A 22,344-nucleotide genomic window follows, 5' to 3' on the forward strand; every position below is an offset into this window, starting at 1 on the left:
TGACCTATGACCTATCTAGGTTGAGATAAGTGGTGAAATTTGTTGGAATCTATGACTAATCTCTATTTGGTTTATTGTTTCCGTGATCGTATGCACGTAAGTAGATTATTTGAGAAATAGTATAAATATCTTTTCTTTCGAAGTTTATGAATGAAAACATTATTAATATATATATATTACATATGATATATAATAAGATCGTGATACGTATTGCAATATTGTCAAGCCATCTCCTCGTATATAATATTTAAATATCATAGAAAATAATTTGTCTTTTTCTTTTTTAAATGTCGTCATTTTTACTGCGATACATATTGCAAAGTTGTCGAATTAAACAAGAAAAAAAAAATACATCATCATCGGCTACTATCGTACTTCGTAACAAAAAATCCTCCATCATTTTTTTTTTTAATAAGAATATAATATAACATATAAATAAATTGTTAAGAGATAAACGTGAGATCGCGGAGGTTTCTTATACCGATAGGAAAATACTCGGTAAACAAGAATTTTTTTTTTTTTTTTTTTTTTTAAACATATCTATCTTCTTTATTGCTTTCTTCTCTTTTTTTTGTCGACAACAGATAGCAAAAATAAATATAATTAAATTTCAATTGCATTGAGATTATCCTAAATAATTATATGCAACATTTTGTGCATAAACAGGATGATGTTTACGAGAATGAGAATCACTGACGTTACATCTTATCCATGGCCATGTTTTAATACGGACCTGTATGAAATACGTGCGAGCACGCAATCTCGTTTTCCTGCGTATTATTATTTATTAATTACTATGTAATTTTTATGTATAATCGGTCGGGTTGAAAAATTTTCAGCTTCAACAACAAACTTTTTCTTTCATATATCTTAAATTTTTATTTAACTTTTTACGTAACTTTGTATTTTTAAAATTAATAAAAAGAAAAGAAAAAAATAAAATGAAGAGAAAATTATTTGTAATATAGTTGCTATGCATTGCTTATACATTGTTATCAGTGTGACGTATCAATATTAAATTAAATGATCTGTTCAAATATTTATGGTAAAAAGCATTGCCACTGATTAATCTTTGTGTCGATAAACACGGATACGATATATTAATGAAGATTTATTTTATCTTTTATTTCATCAAAAATTTACATTTCTTTTGTTTTCATTTTTATTTTATCGTGTATTTTATTTTATTATACAAAATCTTATCACTTTTGATCAAAATATAAATACGAGTTAAAAAAATCTTCAATGAAGTAACGAACTCAACGAAATTTCACGTTTATTTTCGTTTTTACGTTTTTTTTTTTTCTTTCACAGGAGGTCTCCTCTATATATCACGTCGCGTGTTTACAAGATATTTAATTAATTAATAAAATTAAAAATAAAGAAGAACCGTTCAATCGATCTTGATTAAATCATCGATGATTTTTCTTCCATCTCGATGCTTCAATAAAAAAGATATTATTTACTTTTTTTTTTTTTAATCAAATACGTGGAATTTAAACAAATCTCTGTGTTTCTTTTTTGTTTTCGTACCGCAATGAGAGGTACGCAGTTCTTTATCGAACGTGCTCGAACAAAAAAAACGATGCCTGGACCTTGGATCAACATCGAATGATTGTAAAAAGAAAAAAATAAGAAAAATAAACGAAAAAGAGAGAGAGAGAGAGAGAAAGAGAGAGAGAGAAAGAGAGAGAGAGAGAGAACAAAATGAAGAAGTCTCTTGAATTCACATTTTACAAACTGTGGCGTATTTAAAAGCTATCATTGAAAGAAACGTTTAGAATGATAAAAAGTGTTCATTTGCAAGTTTTAAATTCTTCAGTTTTTACCGTTTTCATGATAAGGAAAAAAAAAAAAGAAAAAAGAAATAAAAATAATCAAATTAAAAATATTCCAAATAATAAAAGACATAAAATATAATTGTGTGATCATAAAGCGAATAATATTTTCGTGTTACACAAATCTTGAATAATTGAAGATTAGGAAAAAAAAATTAATAAATAAAATAATGAAATAGTGAAATAAAGAAATATGTTTAAATTTGAAGTTCTAATTTCTTCTATATCCATGTTATGGTTTTTATAAAACGAAAAAAAGAAAAAAAAAAAAAAAAAAGAAAAAAAAAAGGAAAAAATAATTAAAACCAATAGCATTAATATAGTTAACGTTTCAAGATTATTGGATAAGAAACATATGGGAATACGTAAATACAGGTATTTATACGTTATTTAAATATTCACGCATAGATATACATATTTATGAAGTAAACGTGAAAATTTACGCGAATTCCATACAAGAAAAACAACTTTCTATTTAAAGTACCATCATATACATACATGCACATAACTTATGTAAGAGTAATCAATCTTTTTCTTTTCCTTTCTTTCTTTTTTTTTCTTTTTTGATTTTCTTTTTACGATTGTATTTGAAACGTCAAACTCGAAGAGAAATTTATTTTCTTGTGATAGGAAAATGTACAATACAACATTTGTTGCCTTTGACAAATTATTTATCTCTTATTTCATTATTTGAACAACAGGTGACAATATTGCGTAAACCTTTCTGCGAAAGTTTCACGCATAATTCTTTTTTTTTCTACTTAAAAAAAAAAAATAACTCTGATATTCGAAGTATGATGATTTAAGCGTGATATCAATTTATTCTTTTTATTAATTAATTTCTTTTTTAATGATTATACTGAGAAATCAAACGTTAATGTATTTCGTAATTTTTTATGCTTCAATTATCATAATCGACAAATATAAATTATAAATTAATTTAATTAAATTGAATTGAATATTAAAAATGCACACTGAAAAAAACACATCATATATTAAAGATGATCCGGATGATACAATAATTTGCATATACGGCTGTTCAAGTAATTTGTACTTATCGTAATGACTGTGTTTATTTAGGTCATGGTAATGATTTAATCTTCAATAATAAAAACATTAATTTATAACGTTCGATTCTATTATATTTATTGGTTAACAATAAAATATTTCTTTCTTTTTCTCCTATACTTTTTCTTTTTTGTTCATATTTTCGATCACTAACACATAAAGGTAGTTCACCTGTAATTAGTATCTCAGATGGAAATTACGTCATCAAATGAAATATTTATCATTCGAAATGTTGTTTTTAAATTGTTTGTATTAGAGATTTCGCTAAATAAAGTTAGAAACGTGCAACTGCAAAAATATTTTTTTTCTCCGCAAATACGAAGAAACTTTTTCGTTAATATTGGAAAAGAAAAAGAAAAGAAAAACATTTTATAGAAAAAAATAATTCGCACGAATTATTTGACTTTTCTTTTACTTATATTTTAAATTAATAACGCAATCGTTCTCGCAAATATTTGTTTCAATCGTTAAAAATTATTACTAAATACTAACGATGAAAAAAAATTCGGCATAAAAAGAAATGTTAATTAAATTCATTCGTTCGTAAAAAATTTCGAGTCTCGGAAGAAGAGAAGATCGATAAAAAGAAATGACGCATTTCACAACAAAAATAAGTATGCGAATAATTTTAGAAAAGAAATCCATTGACGAGTGGTAAGCAATGTTTTTTTTACTACTCGAAAATCTAGTTGCCACGATGGCAACAAGTTGAAACATAATCTATACCTGGTAAATGTTTCTTTCGGCGAATAATAAAAACGCGTCTTTTGGATGACTAAATGACTGAAGACAGATTTTGAAGACAAATTTTGGCAACGAGCCTAAATACGAGTACGAAGGTTAAATATTTAGAACGCGAAATAAACGAACGTGTCCTCGAATTGACGCGAGAATTTTAAGATGGAAAAAAAAAAGAAAAAAAGAAAAATTAGCCGAGCCGTTTCTTCGAAACTTTTCGACGAACAAATCTTCATGCTCGAAAATTTTCTTTTCTCGATCATTCGATTAATTCTAACAACTACACCTACAAATTATATTTTTGTTTAGTTAAAGAAATCAATCTATGAAAAAAAAAGAAAAAAATAACAAAATCTAATTTATTTTATTATTACATTAATACTTTTTAATAACTAAATACTAATACAAATGTTACTCCTTCATCTTTTCGTTTTAATAATAATTTTTATAATGCACGTGGCTACATTATACAATACAAATATTAATTTTATCAAGTAGAATAAATAAATTAAGGAATGCATATATCTTTGAAAAAAAAATAATAAAAGTGTTCAAATTTATCTTTCTCACGTAATCAATACAACGTATGGTATAAACAAATTGACCTTGATTGCCGAATTTAGATAATAATAATAATAATAATAAATAAAAAAAAATATTAAATCACGCGTATTGTGTATATATTATTAGTTATTTAATTAATGTTATATACGAGACTGAGTAGAAAAGTTTAAAGCCTCAACGAAAGAATAAAAGAAAACTCGACTGACTCAAACACATTGTCAGATCGAAAATAAATTTGATTCAGAGCAGTGACATTCCAAAAGCATTTGTAAACTCGTTTACCAAAATACCAAACGTTCTTTAAACTCGAAAACTTCCAAAATTTTCAAATTTCTGCCGGACCTTTTGTTTTGAATTTTATTTTGTTCTCGCATAACGAAAACCCTCTTTTAAAAAATTCACAACGAACGTATCGACAAATTAAATACCTACAAAAATAAAATACAAGTTTAAACGAAAGAAACAAGTTTGAACAAATTATACTAACTATAAGTAATACTTTTTATACTGTAGTGTACGTGTTTGAAATATATTAACTTTCTCCTATTAAAGTTTAAAAATATTCCTAGCTAAATACTATTATTGTTAAATTTCAAATAATCGTCATTTAACTAACTTTCTTTATTTTACTGCATTCACCTATATTTTTATATAATTTGTACATGAAATATAAACAAAAAATTAAGCTTTACAATTAGAATTTCTAAATGGTAATAAATTATTCCGACCAATTAGATACTAAGTTTTATAATATAAGATGGAATTAATATATATATACTTCGATATGATTAAAAAAAAAGAGAAAAATCCACATAAAAATTAGAATGAAAAATTTGAAATCGTGCACCATGCCATTCAATCTACTTCACGAAGATTAACACGCGTTCTAATCTCTAATCAAAGGAAACATACTAAACGATTAACATATCAGGAAGTAGCAAGCGATTTTGTACATGCAATTTATGAAAAAATGTAAACAAGTAAAGAAAAAAAAAATAAAGATTAAATGAAATATATTCGAGATGACGATGAAGTAAATTTCGAGCAAATTCTTCTATTTATAAAATGTGCATCTTCGTTTTTGTGAACGCAGAACGAAGGATATATAAATATCGTATGATTCATAGAAGAAATTATTTTTAAATTTCACGCTCGTTGGTCCTAAAGAAGAATTCAAGTAAATATATGTATAGCTTCTATTTAAAGAAACACTGATCAGGATCTAATATTTCTATCGTTAATTAAATCACGATGAAATTATATTCGTCGTGTTTCTTGGTAGTAAAAATAAATATATAAGATGTGAAAGTAAATAATGATAATGATAATGATAATGATAATGATGATGATGGTGATGATGACGATGATGATGATGATGATGATGATGATGTCGCCGATGATTGATTTGAGAATCGAACATGTTCGAATGAAAACAGGATGAAAAGTTAACCCATTAACTGCAAGTTTGAAAATACGCGTGGGGTTCACGTTTAAGAATACGAAGTATACTAGTTTGGCTAATAAGTCTATGTGGTTTTTGCCGTGTTATTTATTAATAATATTTAATAATATACTTGTAATCAGAAAAAAAACTACACGAATTTATTGGCCCAATCTAATCTATTCGAATGAGAATAAAATAGCAGCAGTTCATAGGTTAAACAATATCGTTGAACAGTATAGTTATAGTTGTTGTAGTAGTAGTAATAGTAATAGTGCGGTGCTTCCTAAATAGAAAATGAAACGTGCTATAATATGTTTGACAAATATATAATATATTAAATATAATATATATATATATATATATATATATTTGCCAATTATATATAGATATTTAATACAGGGTGCGTAAATCGAGCATAATCAATGGTGCAGATCGACTATGAAAGACATCAAAAAATGGTAGACTTTGGGGATTTAAGGGCAGGGGTGGTATCGATACCTCCGGGTCCTGGGTCTGCTCGGAATCAGCCGAGGTGCTTGACGTCTTCAGGATGGCGTACAGCTTTACGTAGGGAGCCTTGATCAACTGTTAGCCATTTACAATAATCGGCCATTTTTAAACAACCCTCTTTATTCATATTTGTTTTATTTTATTTGATTAATTAATTGATGTATTTCATTTTTATTTATTTATTTATTTTTTTTATTTATTGTTACGATCAATCAATCATCGCATCGATATATTCGGTTATTCGAATAATTCCGAATTGGAATTATTTAACACGACGAATTAACAATTTCTAAGAAAAACGAAAGCTTACAATCGATCTCAATCAGAGATTAACATTGCAAATATTATTACATTTAATTTGTATCGAAAAATACGGACAAAAAAAAAAGAAAAGAAAAGAATCAATTTTGTAAATGACCTAAAATAAATCTTTTAAGAAAATTTCTATTTTCGTTAAAAAAAGTTCTGAAAATCTAATCCAATATTATATTACAAAGAAAAATATATTTTACGTGTTCTCTTAACGCGATGTAGGTTGATAATGATATACATGTCTCTCTGTACTTTTATAAATACGTACAACGAGAAAGATACGAGTAACGTTTGCGTTCAAGGACGTGAAAAATACAACAGAACTATTGAAACTATTTAAAGATCCCACGTGTGACCGGCTTACATTGTAATATATATATATATATGAATGTGTATTATATGTACATAAACAAACGTGTATTATTGTCCTATATATTTAAGACAAATGATTTAACACATGTTCAATAGAATCTAAAAGACGTCACAATAAAAAACACTACTGGCATTCGAGGAAATTATATAACCCATTAACATCCCGAGAATTTATATGTAAATTGAAGAAGAAAAAAAAAGAAATTTATAGGAAAATTGCCACATTTTATTTTTTTTTTTTTATTAATCCTAATATATTCTTCTCAGACGATTATCGATATCAATAAAATATTTAAGCATACAATGATATTTTTGAGAAAATTCGACGATCTTTGGTAATAATTGCAGTTCATCAATGGGAAATGTAGATAAGATCGTCACCTTCTTTATCGATGCGACAATCATTAAGATCGAAATAACTATATTATATACTTTTCTTTTAATTATCGGCATGGATTTAATATACAAAGAGTGAAGATCCTGAGAAGATTATTTCTTAGATACAATTAATATGTATCTTTAAACGTATTCGAAAAAACATGTTGATTTAAAAATATAACACTTAACGTGTGACTTAATAAGAGAAATTTCATTAAAACGAAATACGGTGCATCAAAATAAAAAGAAATAGAAATAGAAAAGGTGCATTATTTAAAAGGTGATACGTCCAACGAACAATTAATCGTCGTTGAGAAGTCGTTGAACATTGTAATTAATCGTAGGTAACATTTATTTTCGAGAATATAACTCCCATAATATTTTAAATATTAAATTTAGTTATTACAAAAACATGAAGGGTCCAGGATTAAAACCTTGTTAGGTCAAGATTATACAATTTTTTTGTTTCCATTACTATTCGGTATTTAAAAGAATGTTAATTTTCTAATTAAATCATTGATAAAAATAATTTTGTCATTGTTTTGAGGTTAAGATATTTAAACAAAAAATATATATATATAAAGGTTAGATCCTATCCACGTTAACACTGAGATCATATATGTTAATTTATACTTCAAATTGTAAAAAAATAGAACAATTACTGTTCCTATAAATAAAACTATATAAATTTGTAAAGATTAAAAATACTTTCTTAACAAATTGTTTTAAATACGATGAAATGTTTTTTTTTATCCCTGTACCCTTCGTGTAAACCTACAATCATATTTATATTAAGCATAAAAATAAGTTCGATGCCTTTTAATCGTAATATTAACACTTGCTCTAGTAAAAGACCAAAAAAATGTTGAAATAAATAAATAAAATAAGTAGAATTTCTGTACTTCAATCAAATTGTTTGAAAATATCAAAAGAAGAAGACTCACCTCCCAAGATTCTCTCGTTAATTCGGATATATCATCGCCATCTTGATTACGTGCCTTTCCCTCCTCGGTTGATTCTCCACTTTCGCCAGATTCCTGTGTTGTCAATTCAGGCGATAAATCTGTGTCGGTGTCAGATAAAATATACCCACGTTCCCTCCAATAATTTTCATCGAGTTCACCATAAAGGTTAGGCACCCACGCGTGAATAAACCTATAAAGATCATCCACCCTACAAGACAAAAGAATGTTGTTTTCATTAATCTAACGTTCAAACATATTTTATAATAATCAATAATAATTATAATATAATTTTTTATTTCTATTCAAACGTCGGGATCTTTATCGGGATTTTTATAGTAATTGTAATCGTTATCAAAATTTCTATACAAATATTGGGATTTTCAAATAATTAATAATTACAATCTAAATTAATCGATTTTGTTTACATCATTAAAATCGATTATACGTACATTAGAGATAAATATACGATAATTAATAAAACAATTAAATTGTTATTAATTATAAATATAACATTACCTGTTGTAAAAGAAAGGCATCGCCCTTCTCACAGTATTCTTTACTTGATTATTATAAATCGCATCGACGAATCCGCCAACGCTACTCAACATCCAACTCATTTTTAACTTTGTACTATATATATTTGTATATATATACACATAAATTCACGAACGTTTTGCGCATTAAAATTTTAAACGATTTACGCAAGAATTTTCTATTGCATTAAAGATACGAAACGAAATGTAATTAGATATATAAAAAGAAAAAAAAAACTAATTTTTAAAATAATAATATGATTATCTTCTTCTAAAATTATACAATTTGGTACGCAAAAATATATTTTCGAAACAAAAATAAAAACAAATTAACGTGTCGATTATATTGAAGTAACAAACGAACACTTATATATAATGAAAATAATTACTTAAAATTGCGCGCTTCGTGAATCACGCGTGTCACATGATCGAAAGTTAACCTCTAAATACGTCAAAAGTCATTACGATGAGATTATCATTATCTTTTCACTTTGATTACCGAACGAATATTAATGCACGATTTTCGATAACACATACAGAGAACGATACCGATTTCAACGATTTCTTTATTCGATTAACTTATTCGATCAATTGTTATTATTATTTGTATTTTACTTTTTAATTTTTTATCCCGCTACCGTAATGTCGACCGATCATCACACGCAACAGAGAAACTTCCGGAGAACTTGGGGAGAAACGTCAGACTATGTTCTAGGAATAACTAACAGCTTATTGGTGCATCGCTATGGTCACGTGACCCTAACGTTGCTGATAGAAACGTGCACATGCACTTTCGAAGGTTACGCCACATACATAAACACTTATCTTTGTACTCTTTTTCTTCTTTAGTTATTTGTTACAAATGTGTAACGCATTCTAATCAATGGTACAATAATTTACTTGCTTGAAAGTTTTACATTCTTTTTTGTAATTATGCATTTAATATCTTTTTCTTTTTTTCAGTACACGACTTCTTAATCATCTTATTTTATATTTGTTCCAATATTGTATTAGAAATGTAAAATAATTTTGAGTTTTTTTTCATCATTCTATGATGCAATTTGATTAATTAATATTCATCGCTCAATGTATATTCTCTTAATTGACTAATCAATTTAATTTATGATCTAGGTATGCTTTTTACCATAATATTTTGCAAGTTAGATAAATTTGAAAAATTATAGATTATAGTAAAAATATATCATACCTATTACGTGGAACACTGAACCAATATTCAGGACGCAGTTTCTTCTTGCCATAACTCATAATAGGTGTAGATCTGGGTATTTTTTTATCTTTGGGTCTTCCAGTACGCAGTCTCAAATACAATGGTGGATCTTCACAAGATCGTGCTGGTCTTGGTATCAGTTCTGCATAATTGGAAGAAAAAAATATTTTCATTATAATTAATATAAATAACGTAATACTATTGAAAGATATTATAATAGCTTTTTTTGTACTTTCATTAAGAAAAATCCTCTCGAATATAAAAAATGAACAAATTCGTGTTATTTAGGATTATTTTATATACAATAGATGAGAAAGGTCCTCACACTTTTCTGTATGATAAAACAGTTAATGTTTCATCTTAAAAATAGCTATAAGAAAAATTAACACTGCGTACTCGAATAAAACGATTAATTTAATAAACTGGTCCTCTCAGTATTAAGCGGAATATCTGTATAATAAGAAATTTCACACTAAAAACGTTTCATAACTTTATAATTGCTTAGATATTATTTTTTTAAATAGAGAAAGAGAGAGAGAAGGAAAAAGGAAAAAATAAGCACACTTTACAATAAAATATTGAATCATATTTATAATAAATCCATGCACGGAAATGTGTGAAGTATTATATCTAACACCAATAATTAATAATATATATTTATGTATATATGATAATTGAGATTCAATTTCTTCACAGCCAATGATAAATATATATGTAAACTATGTAGTTCGATAAAACAACAATTATAAACTAACAAAAAAAAATGTGATTATATATATAATATATCTGTGAAACTTAGAGACAAAATTCATTATGTATACTGATTTTAATTTTATATAAGGTATCCTGTAACTAGTAGAACAAGCAGGCAAAGGATGATTCTACATGAAAACTAATGAAAACTAACAATAAATCAAAAATATAAAATACATTTTTTCATATAAAGCTTTTAGTTTCCAGGAATGCAAGCTCAGTCAAGTGCACATGTGTACTCAACAAATCTGCGAGCTTATTTTTCTCAAAAACAAAGCCTTGTATGAACAAATTGTATTCTACATTTTTGATTTAGTTTTCCATGCAGAATCAACCTTTGCTCACTAGTATCACTAGTTATAGGACACCTTGTATAATTCGATAAAGAGATATCGTATGATAGGGCAAATATCTAAATCAAGATAGTTCAAAAAATTGAAATAAAAAATAGAAAAACATGATATTGTTACGTATATATAAAAGGAACAACACAACATCGATAATAAATTATAGTATAAAGTAAGTGATCGGATATATTCTCAAATATACAATAGTGTGCACCCTATAGGCAGCAAATCGAAGAAAATAGAAATGTAAATTTAATGTTGGTCATTAAAAAAAAACTCAGCAAACAATAAAATTTTTTGCGTGGCAATATGTAAAGGAGGAAATAATAATATAAAAATTAAACTGAAATAAATAATGTTAAAGAAAACAAAGATTATTAAAATAGATGGTTGTAACACAAGAATAGGGATAGAGCAAGCTAATACAGTATGAACCTACCGAGGCCTTCAAGTTCAGGAAAATTAGGTGCTTGGACTAGAGGGACAACAAAAACATGTAACATTACTGCATTAGTATGAATTTTTTGCTAATGAATGATGAAACCCGTCGTGCTAATGATAAAGTTACCAATTGGTATACATTCATGCATATTACTATCGATATGAATAACATAGAAAAAACAATGTAATCTTTCAGAAATAACTAATGTTATATACGAAAAGTTAGAATACATTACATCATAATAACAATTATGTGATCATAAAATGAACAGTTCATAATCGTCGTAAACACATAAAATGGCACAAAGGGTTTCAAGATTCTCAGATATATAATCATGTTTCTTATCGAAGAAAGAAAATTTTGCATTCCTAACTCATTTTTTGTAATCTAATGAAAAAGCATTTTGCATAATGATAAATTTACAAGAATTGTTTATAAATACCATATATATATTGTTAGCTGTTAAATTAGATATTGTAGTTACATTGTAAAGTAACTATTTCCTTTTATTTTCTTTTTTAATTCTATCCATCTATAGTCATTGTAAAATGATTTTATTAAATAACACAAGATTTAGTAATATGAGAATGTAATAAATAACATTAAAGTCTCATAACCCTTTTAAATTAGAAAAAGTAGAAATAGAAGAAGAAGAAGAAGTAGGACATAAAATTGTAACGCACTTAATTATATAATCTCCAACAAGACAAATGAGCATATTTCAAAACTATAATTTAAAACGTACTTTCAAAAATATAGAATATGAAAAACTACTTGATAATATAGAATGAAATAAGCGCATTTGGTTACTGTCTATCTACATTATCTTTAAGATAGAAGTATTATTATGATTTTTTCTTTTTTTTTTTCAAGTTAAAATCGCACATATGAATTTAATATTTCTTTGTATCCAAAAGCGCCCTATGTTTATGCAAAGGGACACTAATAACATTAGCAACGTAACATTATCTAAAAAGCCGTCTAGCATATAACGAGCGAGTGCAGTGCGAAACACGTAGTTCCCGTTTGCCATTCTTACCGTTAAATGTATGTGTTTTTTTCTTATATCAAAGTTCTTACGAAAATTAGCCCAACTAGTATGGAATCGCGTAAATGAAAAAAGTTCGTCAGAGAAGGAAAAGTATCTATCTTATTGTAATGTGTTTTTATAAGACTAATATCGTTATTCTTTCCGATAAGAATGTATAACTTCCAGACTTATATTTCATTGTAATCATAATGATACTTACTGTCAAAACTGACAAAAAGTCCAGGCATATCCTCAACTGAAACCATACTGCGATAATCCAATCGTGGTGCTTGTGTCGTTGAAGTTTTACTTCCACGATTGCTGTCGACACTGCTACTACCTGATGATGTTAGAGGTTGTTGTCTGATGAAAGTACCAACAGAAGAACGCCTGGAAAATAAATAAAGAATGAAACTACATTCTGTAAAAGTATATTTCTATTAAGACATTACGAGTGTTACTTAAATGAATGTTTCTTTCTTTTCTTTTTTAATTCAATGATAACATTCAAGAGACATCCTCGTAATGTTAAAATAATTTAAATAAATATAAATTTGATAACATTGACATCGAAACAAGGAAGGATCCAATATAGAATTTTTATGTCCAGTGTATGCTGCAAACTAACTTGGTGGCTATTTCAAGATACTCTATATGTAATATATATTAACACATTGAGCATAGAACTGATTTTCTTATGCTTTCCATTCAGGAAATGATCACTTGTTGAGTATTGGACTATGACATTGCCTAAACAAAAATTTCACTGTCACTTGCTAAAGATCAATGCTGTGCTTCATGTGTTAATAATGTATTGTATTTGATTGTAAGCAGTTTGTTAAGCACTAATAATTATATAGCAGGCTGTACTTGATTAACTTGTAAAGTTCTGGAGATATGTTACACATTTACCTGAAAGCAGGAACCATCTGGGGGACCCTTAACCCCAGAAAGATACAATTTTAAAGATATGAAGGTAGAGGTTAAAGAAGTATATGATACGATAAGCATAGTATAATATATAAAGACATATATAAAGGATTTTTAACAGAAAAATAAAATAAAAATACCTTGTCGATAAATATAACGATATCGTTGAAGAATAATTGAAGAGATTTGTCAATACCATACACAATACTGTACATAATATTATAATAACATTCCACTCGAGTACACACAAAAAAATGTAATAAGAGTATAATACCAGAAATAAGTTAGAAATAACTAAGGAAATCACACATTTTGACAAACGAATAGAGGGGCCAATGTATATTTTATACGATAATACGTGTGACGATCAGGGTCAAACTCACCCAATTAGGCCTCCTGGACCTGGTGAAAATTGAGCATTGCCGGAATCCTGGGAGAGATAGGAGGCGATAAGTGGAGGTGTTCCTCCAGCCCTACCGCCCCCACCACTCTCTTCGCTGGGAGTTTTAGCAAAGAGGCCCGAGCTAAAGTCACTCACCAGGTTGATCGGCGAGCTTTTACCACCACCATTACATATTGTTAGTAAGGTTAAAAATCAAAAAAGCTTCCAACGAATTGTATTAAAATTGATCATTCATATTAAAATTAATTAAGAATTTAATTAGAAAATTAAGAAATAATTTTTTACGTAAGAATAATCAGTTTCAAAACGTTAGTAGCACTTTTTTTTATAACAATTAAAATTTGTTAGTAATGAAATTGCTCTACTGAGTACTCTTTTTCTTTTGCGTATTTTCAGATATGTGTATTTCTTCATCTTTTTTTTTTTTGTTATATTCTATTTAGTAAATATATTTTCATAGTGCTTGTTAGAAATGCAGGAAGCCACTCTCTATGCGTAAGTTACTACTAATTAATTCTATTTTATAATACCTGAGGATATTCACATTGTATATATTTTTTTGCATCAAAAATGTAATGCAGTTACTTCATTTTCGTATAATTTAAATGATAAAATATTAAAAATATATTTCTGTGCAGTTTGAAATGGCATAACCTCAAACGAATAACCTCAAGTATATTCTACGTTTTCTAGAAATTTGCGAAAAAGCAATCACACGCGATTGTAAAGAAAAGTTTGAACATACAAAACAGATTTCAGCGTTCCAATTTATCAATCCTGTTTGAAATATATGCTGTATAATAATATATCTGTTCGAATTTTACATAATCCTAAGACAGCTGAGTACGATAATAAGTAATATAAGCATATATAATATACAGAATTTCCCGTAATTGGTAATAGAAAACGAGCAAGGGATAATTCTACATGAAAAATTAAGTCAAAAATATAAAAAATGCAATTTTTTCGTATAAAATTTTGTTTTAAAAAAAAATTTCAGCTTGATAAATATCACTACTCTGGGATTTTTTAGAGAGCATTTTTGTGCTTCTTAATGTGTTTACAAACATTTTAATTTTAATGATATAACTCTTATATTGGTTCTACTTCTACGCTTATCGAACAAGGCTTTTTAGTTTTCAGGTTTGCAAGCTCGGTCAAGTACATATGTTAATTTAATTTAATTTTTCATGTAAAATCACTGCTCGCTTGTATCACCACTTACAAGACATCTTGTATATATTAAAATTTATGAAGATTATGTTACAATAATAATTGGAAAAAAAGACGCTGACTAGTAAAAATAAATAATTAGAGAAAAGATAAAATATAATATGAAAATATGTTCACCTTGAGAAGACTTTACTGAAGACAGATGAATGATGTGAATCAGCGCTATTCGGCAAGCTTGAAACTCTATCAGACACAGATTTACTTTCGTCTTCTCTGTCACCTGTAAGTCCTTCCATTCCAACCCATGACAATGGATAAGATAAACGTTTTAACATCTAAAAAGAAAAATATATAGATATATGCAAGTACCAAAAATCATATTTACAATTCTATAAATCATTTGTTTTCTTTTTTTAAATACCTTGTTTTTCCTAGATTCTTGTTTATCATCGTCCTTATGTTCCTCATCCTTCTCAGGTTCTTCGTTATTACTATCTAAACTAAATGATACCGAACTAGCTTTCTTTCTACCATTGATGGTAGGACCGCTATCTAAAGAACTTGTTGTGATATTAGTTGGAGCTATTGTTATCGGTGGAACCCAATCCGAAGACAAAACAATATCCGCATCTGAATATACTTTTTTTGCCGGTGTAGGTTGAACAATAGGAATCGGTGGGTTGGGATCACGTATGTCTATGCCAGAATCATGACACGACATTTTGACTAGAGATCCTTCCTCGTTTTCAGGAATGGCATTAGATTTTGCTGATTCTGTCTGTTAAAATAATAGATAATTATTTTGATGTAATTAGATGAGAATTTTTCATTAAAAATAATATTTTATATATAATCTTTACCTTGTCAGAATTTAAAGAATCTTGTTGTTCATCGTCGACCGAAAATGTACTTCGATCTTTGCTAGGAACTGCCCAATGATGATCTAACATCGATCTCCTACGTTCTTCTAACGTTCTACTCCCTTGACCACCGATGCATGGTTCTTTTACAATACTTTCCTTTTCTTCTTTTTCTTCCTTCTCTTTAGTTGGCGCTAAATTATCGTCCTAATAAATAGAATTATTGTTTTTTAATTAAAATAATTCATAGATGAAAATATTTAATTCATTTAATTTATTTACATACATTTTGAAGATTGGTAGGCGTTACGAGTTCTCTATCAAAAGCTTTTGGAAAAGCATCTCCTTCTCTTTCTGCACAACTGCATACACTTTCGTTATCGTCAGCTGCCAATTCAGGAAAAGTTTCATCTTTGCCTGGTGACTGAGATTTTTGACTATCCGCTTGAGAAGGCTTTTTCATGTAATATATATCAGGCTTTTTCTCCAGAGTGCCAGATTTTGCATGCCCCACTCTCATATGAGCGATATCGTAATATATTGCAGCATTAACTACAAATTCCATAGGAGCGATAACCCCATAAGATTCAGCACCGTGTTCGATGACAAGAGGATCCGAGACATTTGGATCAAACATAACTGCATTTGGTGTAACTAATAATACGCCGCCTACCACACCCTAAAAATCATAAAAGAAATTATTTTAATATTGAATAATTTATTTCAATAATTTATCTCAATGAAAAATATTTCTAATTAATTATATAAATTAGATAAATAAATTACCTGTCCGTCTGTAATATGACGTACGTTGATCTTCAAAAATCTTTCCTTAAATGGTTGCTCGTCATCTTCCATAACAGCATTTCCACTCCCAAGAGGAGTCTTAACTCTTTCGATGTGGCCTGGTTTAGGTGATACAGGTCGTAAATTGTCTAGTAGTTCTGCAAAATATAAAAAATTACGTGAGAACATAAATAATTATTTATATATAAATATTTATACATAAGTGGGTTGAAAATTTTTGAAACTAACATAGAAACTAATTTTATTTTTGGTCAAACTCACTTTTATTTAAAAAAAAATACATAAAAGTTTTTGTTTTTCGAGACTCAAAGCTTTTCAAAAAACCCATCCTTGTATTTTATATTTTATTATATAAATAAGTTAAAGATAGTAACGTTATTTATAAGCTAGAAAAATGTAATAAAAACAAATTATTCTAAATTCTTGCTTTCCAATAGCAATTAGAATTTGTGTACAAAATGTGATTGTTATGTGCCTTCATTATTGATCGTTTATAATTGACCTATCTATCAATGGACGTAGAAACGTGATTGTACAGCCTGGAATAATATCGCGAAATTTATCGGAGATAAATCAAGCTACAATTTGCCTTACAGTAATTAATAGTTATTATAAAAATATTTCATTTTAAAATCTCATCTTTCACAAATTCATCAAACAACAAGAAAATGAAGTGGAAGTGGAGATCGTTACGTCAAATATTTTCATTGAGAAACCTCATCGTGAAAATTGTTTTTAATCATAATACGCTCTTAATGGGAAACTATCAATCAAATAGAGAGTGTTTTAAAATATCTGAGCATAATTTTGTGGTTCTATATCTTGAAAATCTTTCTATGAACAAAAAGTTTCTATGAAAATTATACAACAACGAGTGTAATACAAAAAAAAGTCACGGTTCGGAAATATGATCGTATGTATTTTCGTTCTCTTATTTCAGCATATTGAAACCACTTCTGAAATTATGTCCACACATTTTGAAACATTCTGTATATATACTATATTTAATATATACAACAGATGACAAATGGTTCAGCGTAGTGCCATAGATCATTTATTACGATGGCTTATAATGTTTAAAAGCATACGGTGTTTTTGTCGTCGACGTATCTCGGCCTGCGGCAGCGAAAAGATATTTCAAAATAAAATAAGAAATATAATATATAGAACATATCATCGTTGAACTGTGAAATTTGAAATTGATAATATAAAAAAGAAAACCCATTCGATTTTGAATTGGTTGGATGACGTATGGAAAATATAAAATGTAGAATTTAGTGATAGCAAATGTAGTTTAGAAATTTTGTTGATACAAGTTATGGAGAATTTTTAAAAGATGAAATCAAAACTGAATTTCATTCGTAAAATTCGGAACATAAAAACTTTCGTATCTTATTCCGTACTTCGTTTTTATATAGATATTATAACAGTAAGGTATTAATATGCAATAGTGAACGTTCGTATTCTAAGATAACATCGAGTTCCAATTCTTTTTCAACATTTGGCTAAGTGAGCCACCGATTTACCTTGAGCTTTACGAAGACTATACAGAATCTTGTTACATTATTCATATGATAGTATCCATATTAAAAGAAAAAGAGAGTTTATTTTTTCATATTATCATAATTAACAATAATATATTCGAAAGGATAAATAACTTGTATTTGATATCAATCGAGTTTAACAATATTTTTTTTTATTTTATAAAGCAAACAAACAAATGAATAAAAAAAAAATAAGATCGAAATAAGAAAAGAAAAGAAGAAACTTAGTAAATTCTTTACTTGGGGTTCTAATTCATTAATTTCAATCCACCTAGAAGAAAGAAATAAAGAAAAGAAAGGAAGAAAGAAAGAAAGAAGGAAAAGAAAATTGATGACAAAATTTAGTACCTTTTTCTTCAGGTGGCAAATCGTCCTGCGAGTCATGATCCTGTGGAGGATCTGGACTGGGCGCGTCTGTTGTGGTACTGCCTTCAGGACGGCGTTCTCCTTTGTTTGGAACCCATAATTGTTGTCCCGGATAGATGAAGGTACTACCAAGCCTGTTGAGTTTACTTAGCTCGGAGGGTGTGGTATCGAATCTGGCTGCCACTGACGTAAGCGTATCTCTGTCGCCCACCTACATCACAACGAATAGAAAGAGAGACAATTAGAGAAGGGGAAAGAGAGAGACAGATAGACAGATAGATAGATATATATATACATAGATCGATACATAATATAATACATATGCTCACACAAAGGACAAGTTCCCTTCGGGGGCCTATAAATCACAAACGCGCAACACTTGCAGCTAAACTATGATTAGATACATGAAAAAATAACAACGACGGCGATCATGTCAATTGACTTCTGACGTAATCATTTATTTCTACGAAATAATATTATTTTTTATTTTTAATAATAATTATTATTATTTTAATATGTTCGACGTTTAATTAAATGTACAAATTGGTACGTTTCTCTTTTCGTATTTTTGATTCGAAACTCAAGTTTTTCGAAATCAAGATAGATATCGTATTTATTATTCTTAATATTTTCAATATATTTCAATATGTTTTTATATAAATATATTACGTTACGTTTGTGTTATTACATTCTATCGAGTCGATGAAAATACGAGCGAAACACGAAAGAAATGTTGCAAGTATCGATCTAATTTAATCACGTATGCGATAATACTACTACCATATACACAATATTCTAATATATTACGTGATTCAACGAATCACAGAAATAACGCTAATGAAAGTATTATCGGTTAGCTTTTTAAGAAATTTCTAAACCCCTTCCTTTCTTTTTTTTATTTCCCTCCACACCACCTCCTGTTTTTCATTTTGTAGTACTAAAGTAGTAACTTCATTAGTTACTTCGATGATTTATCAATGATTTTTGCATGACAGTGAAAGATGTTGGCTATAAATGACATAAAAAAAAAGAAAAGAAAAGAAAAGAAAAAAAGAAAAAAAGAAAGAAAGAAAGAAAGAAAGAAAGAAAGAAAGAAAGAAAATAGCCGCGAGTTATAGGACGAAGAACGAAGTGTGGGTGAAAGGGGGGATGTAAGGGGAGACAGAAAGAGAAGAAAGAGGGGGTTGGTTTAAAGGAAAAAATTAACGCACGACAGCCAAGGTTTTATTAATCAATAATCCATAAGCCATTCCGTGAATGATCAATTCCGCGAAGTTATTGTTATCAAACGTTGCGCATAAACAATCGATGCGTGTGCGTCACATAAATGAGAAATCAATGGACACACACACCAGTATGTAAGCTGATTATTATCGATCCGCAGTGAACCCTTCCTTCATTAACTTTTTTCTTTCTTTCTTCCATCCTTCCTCTCTCTCCCTGTCTCCTGATAAGAGGGTTACTGCAAATGTATTCACATTATTCCGATGTTCCTCATCGTGAGCGTTTTAACATGTTTGATGTGCTTAACGTCCTACCCAGTTTCATTTTTGAATATTTCATTGAACCGTGAAATTAATTCGGACAAAATATAGTCATTGTGAGCTTGGCGTGTTAGGATAGATAATTTCCTTTGGAACGAGATCGTTATTTTCTGATAAAATGTTCTTTTTTTTTTTAAGTACGTTAAATAAACTTTGACATAATAGGAGGAAGCGTTGGTGATGTTAAATTAATCGAATTTTGTTTTTAAATTCACTGAAATTATTCGCGTATATTAAATATTTATAATATATATTTAGAATAATTCGATGTGTGGCACAAATAGATATATTAAATTTGTTTTTTAAAGTGATCAAATTAATTTTTACACCTAATATATATAATATTATATATAATATATTATTTTTCTTGAAAATATTCTATATTTATTAGTACCTATTATTTACGTAATATTAGCAAAGTATATTAAATATGATTCAGAAGTACACGGATGTAAGGTGATTGGAAAAAAATAATTAATCTTGCGTTTCCTCCCCCTCCCCGAGCGTAATCTTTTCTTTTTTTTTAAATCACAATACTTACGCATATTTGTTACTCTAGAAAGAAATATGTAATATATCGTAATAATTTATTCAAACAATCTTATGTGAATTTTCGAAGAAAAAATTCGCGCGTTGAACCTTTTTTTTTCTTCTCGAAATACATTTCTTCCGATTAAGGTCCAATATTTGCTTCAATGGTATCGATCCAAAGATAGAAAATAAAAGCGTTCCCATAAAATGTGCATGAAAAATATAATATATCACGCGACCTAATGGATAAAACTTACTACTATTTCTCCTGGTTACTATAAAATATAAATTATTACGTTGAAAGGTCGGTAAAATCAGTTGGCTGTTTACGAAACCGGAAGAAAAAAAGTTTACCGGTTTCAACGAGATATATACTTTTACGCGCGTATTTTCTTTTTCTCCCTAGTAAAATTTTCAAAGAAATCATAAAATAAATTAGAAAATTCAAAAAAAACGTTTCCTTGACGTTACAAGAACAAACAAAATTCATCGGACGTATAGAAATGTTCGTATTATTTTAATAATGTGGTGAAGCGTAAGTTCGTGCGTACGTAAAAAAAATATTTTGGAATAATATTTAATAAGTTTATTATTATTATTATTATTATTATTATTATTCAAATAAAATATGTTATTTCGTTTATACGCGGATTTACCATGTGTGATTAAAATTTAGTTATAAATTTAAATGAAACATTTCTTGCTCGAATTTAATGAACAGAACGAACAAAAGAACAGACGAACGGTATATAAACATAAAAAAAAAAAAAAATCGATAGGGAATGAAATATTTCGAAACAAATTATACATTCTTAATTTGCCATTTTAATTATTTTTCTCTTTTCTTTTACTTTGTGAAATGTAAATGAAATGGAGGGGGGTGCGGAGAGGGTCGAAAAGGATATGTGCATTTCACGGAATTCGAGGAAATTCCTTGAGGGTATTCGGCTTGGTAGCCGGAGTATTCCATGTAAATCAATTAATTAACTTGAGAACGAACATGTGGTATGTGTATGTATGTCATACATATGTACCATAGATACATATACATGCTATTATATTTACACATACGTGGAATAATTTATTAAATAGATCGAATCGTACATAACAATTACCATCTTTCACCACCTTTCTTCTTCTCTTTGATTAACACTAATTGCAAATTACAAACATGTGTTTTTTTTCCTTTTTTTTTACTCTACCCATTAGTTAAACATTCACATTTCATTTGAAAACATTAACCCTTAGCACTCGAGGCAAGAATTTTCCGCATGTATTAACCCATAAGCCGGGCAATGTACGAAATATGTGTCCATAATTATGAAAGTGGTCTAATGTAAGTCATATATCTTTTGTTTCGAGATATTTAAATAATTACATTGGAACACTAAATGAATTCTATATAATATTGAAATAACAAACACTATCTAACGGTTCATTTTTGACAATATCGTGAAAATTACATTGAATTAATTTAATTTAAAATAATGTGGTTTGAAATAACTGATAAACTCATTTTTTTAAAATTTTGACTTAGACCACTTTCATAACCCCATGGGCACATATAACATATCATTCTATTACGGGCCGACTACATATTATTTTTCATATTTATTTGAATATTTATTTAATATCAATTAGGAATAAATTAAATATTACGATAT

At 28.1% G+C, this 22,344-nt stretch overlaps 1 protein-coding gene across 13 annotated transcripts in view; it reads right to left on the reverse strand.

Annotated features, from left to right (window-relative positions):
• Window positions 1-22,344, reverse strand: part of LOC122519082 (TLD domain-containing protein 2) — a 155,324-nt gene that overhangs the window by 15,883 nt on the left and 117,097 nt on the right. For 7 of the 13 annotated variants that reach the window (XM_043638267.1, XM_043638264.1, XM_043638262.1 and 4 more), the window contains 12 exons: window positions 18,588-18,816; window positions 16,675-16,832; window positions 16,175-16,567; window positions 15,889-16,095; window positions 15,450-15,806; window positions 15,206-15,363; window positions 13,836-14,006; window positions 12,743-12,912; window positions 11,490-11,525; window positions 9,930-10,092; window positions 8,169-8,397; window positions 6,151-6,237 (listed from right to left, as the gene is read on the reverse strand). In XM_043638267.1, the coding sequence (XP_043494202.1) occupies window positions 6,151-6,237; window positions 8,169-8,397; window positions 9,930-10,092; window positions 11,490-11,525; window positions 12,743-12,912; window positions 13,836-14,006; window positions 15,206-15,363; window positions 15,450-15,806; window positions 15,889-16,095; window positions 16,175-16,567; window positions 16,675-16,832; window positions 18,588-18,816 (2,358 nt within the window). Of the gene's footprint in view, window positions 1-6,150; window positions 6,238-8,168; window positions 8,398-8,705; window positions 8,910-9,929; window positions 10,093-11,489; window positions 11,526-12,742; window positions 12,913-13,835; window positions 14,007-15,205; window positions 15,364-15,449; window positions 15,807-15,888; window positions 16,096-16,174; window positions 16,568-16,674; window positions 16,833-18,587; window positions 18,817-22,344 lie in introns of those variants that run through there. The other 6 variants (XM_043638258.1, XM_043638256.1, XM_043638260.1 and 3 more) reach the window with 6 other exon arrangements.

The sequence above is a fragment of the Polistes fuscatus genome, unplaced genomic scaffold (genome assembly GCF_010416935.1).
Source record: "Polistes fuscatus isolate 324 unplaced genomic scaffold, CU_Pfus_HIC Scaffold3, whole genome shotgun sequence".
NCBI lineage: Eukaryota > Metazoa > Arthropoda > Insecta > Hymenoptera > Vespidae > Polistes > Polistes fuscatus.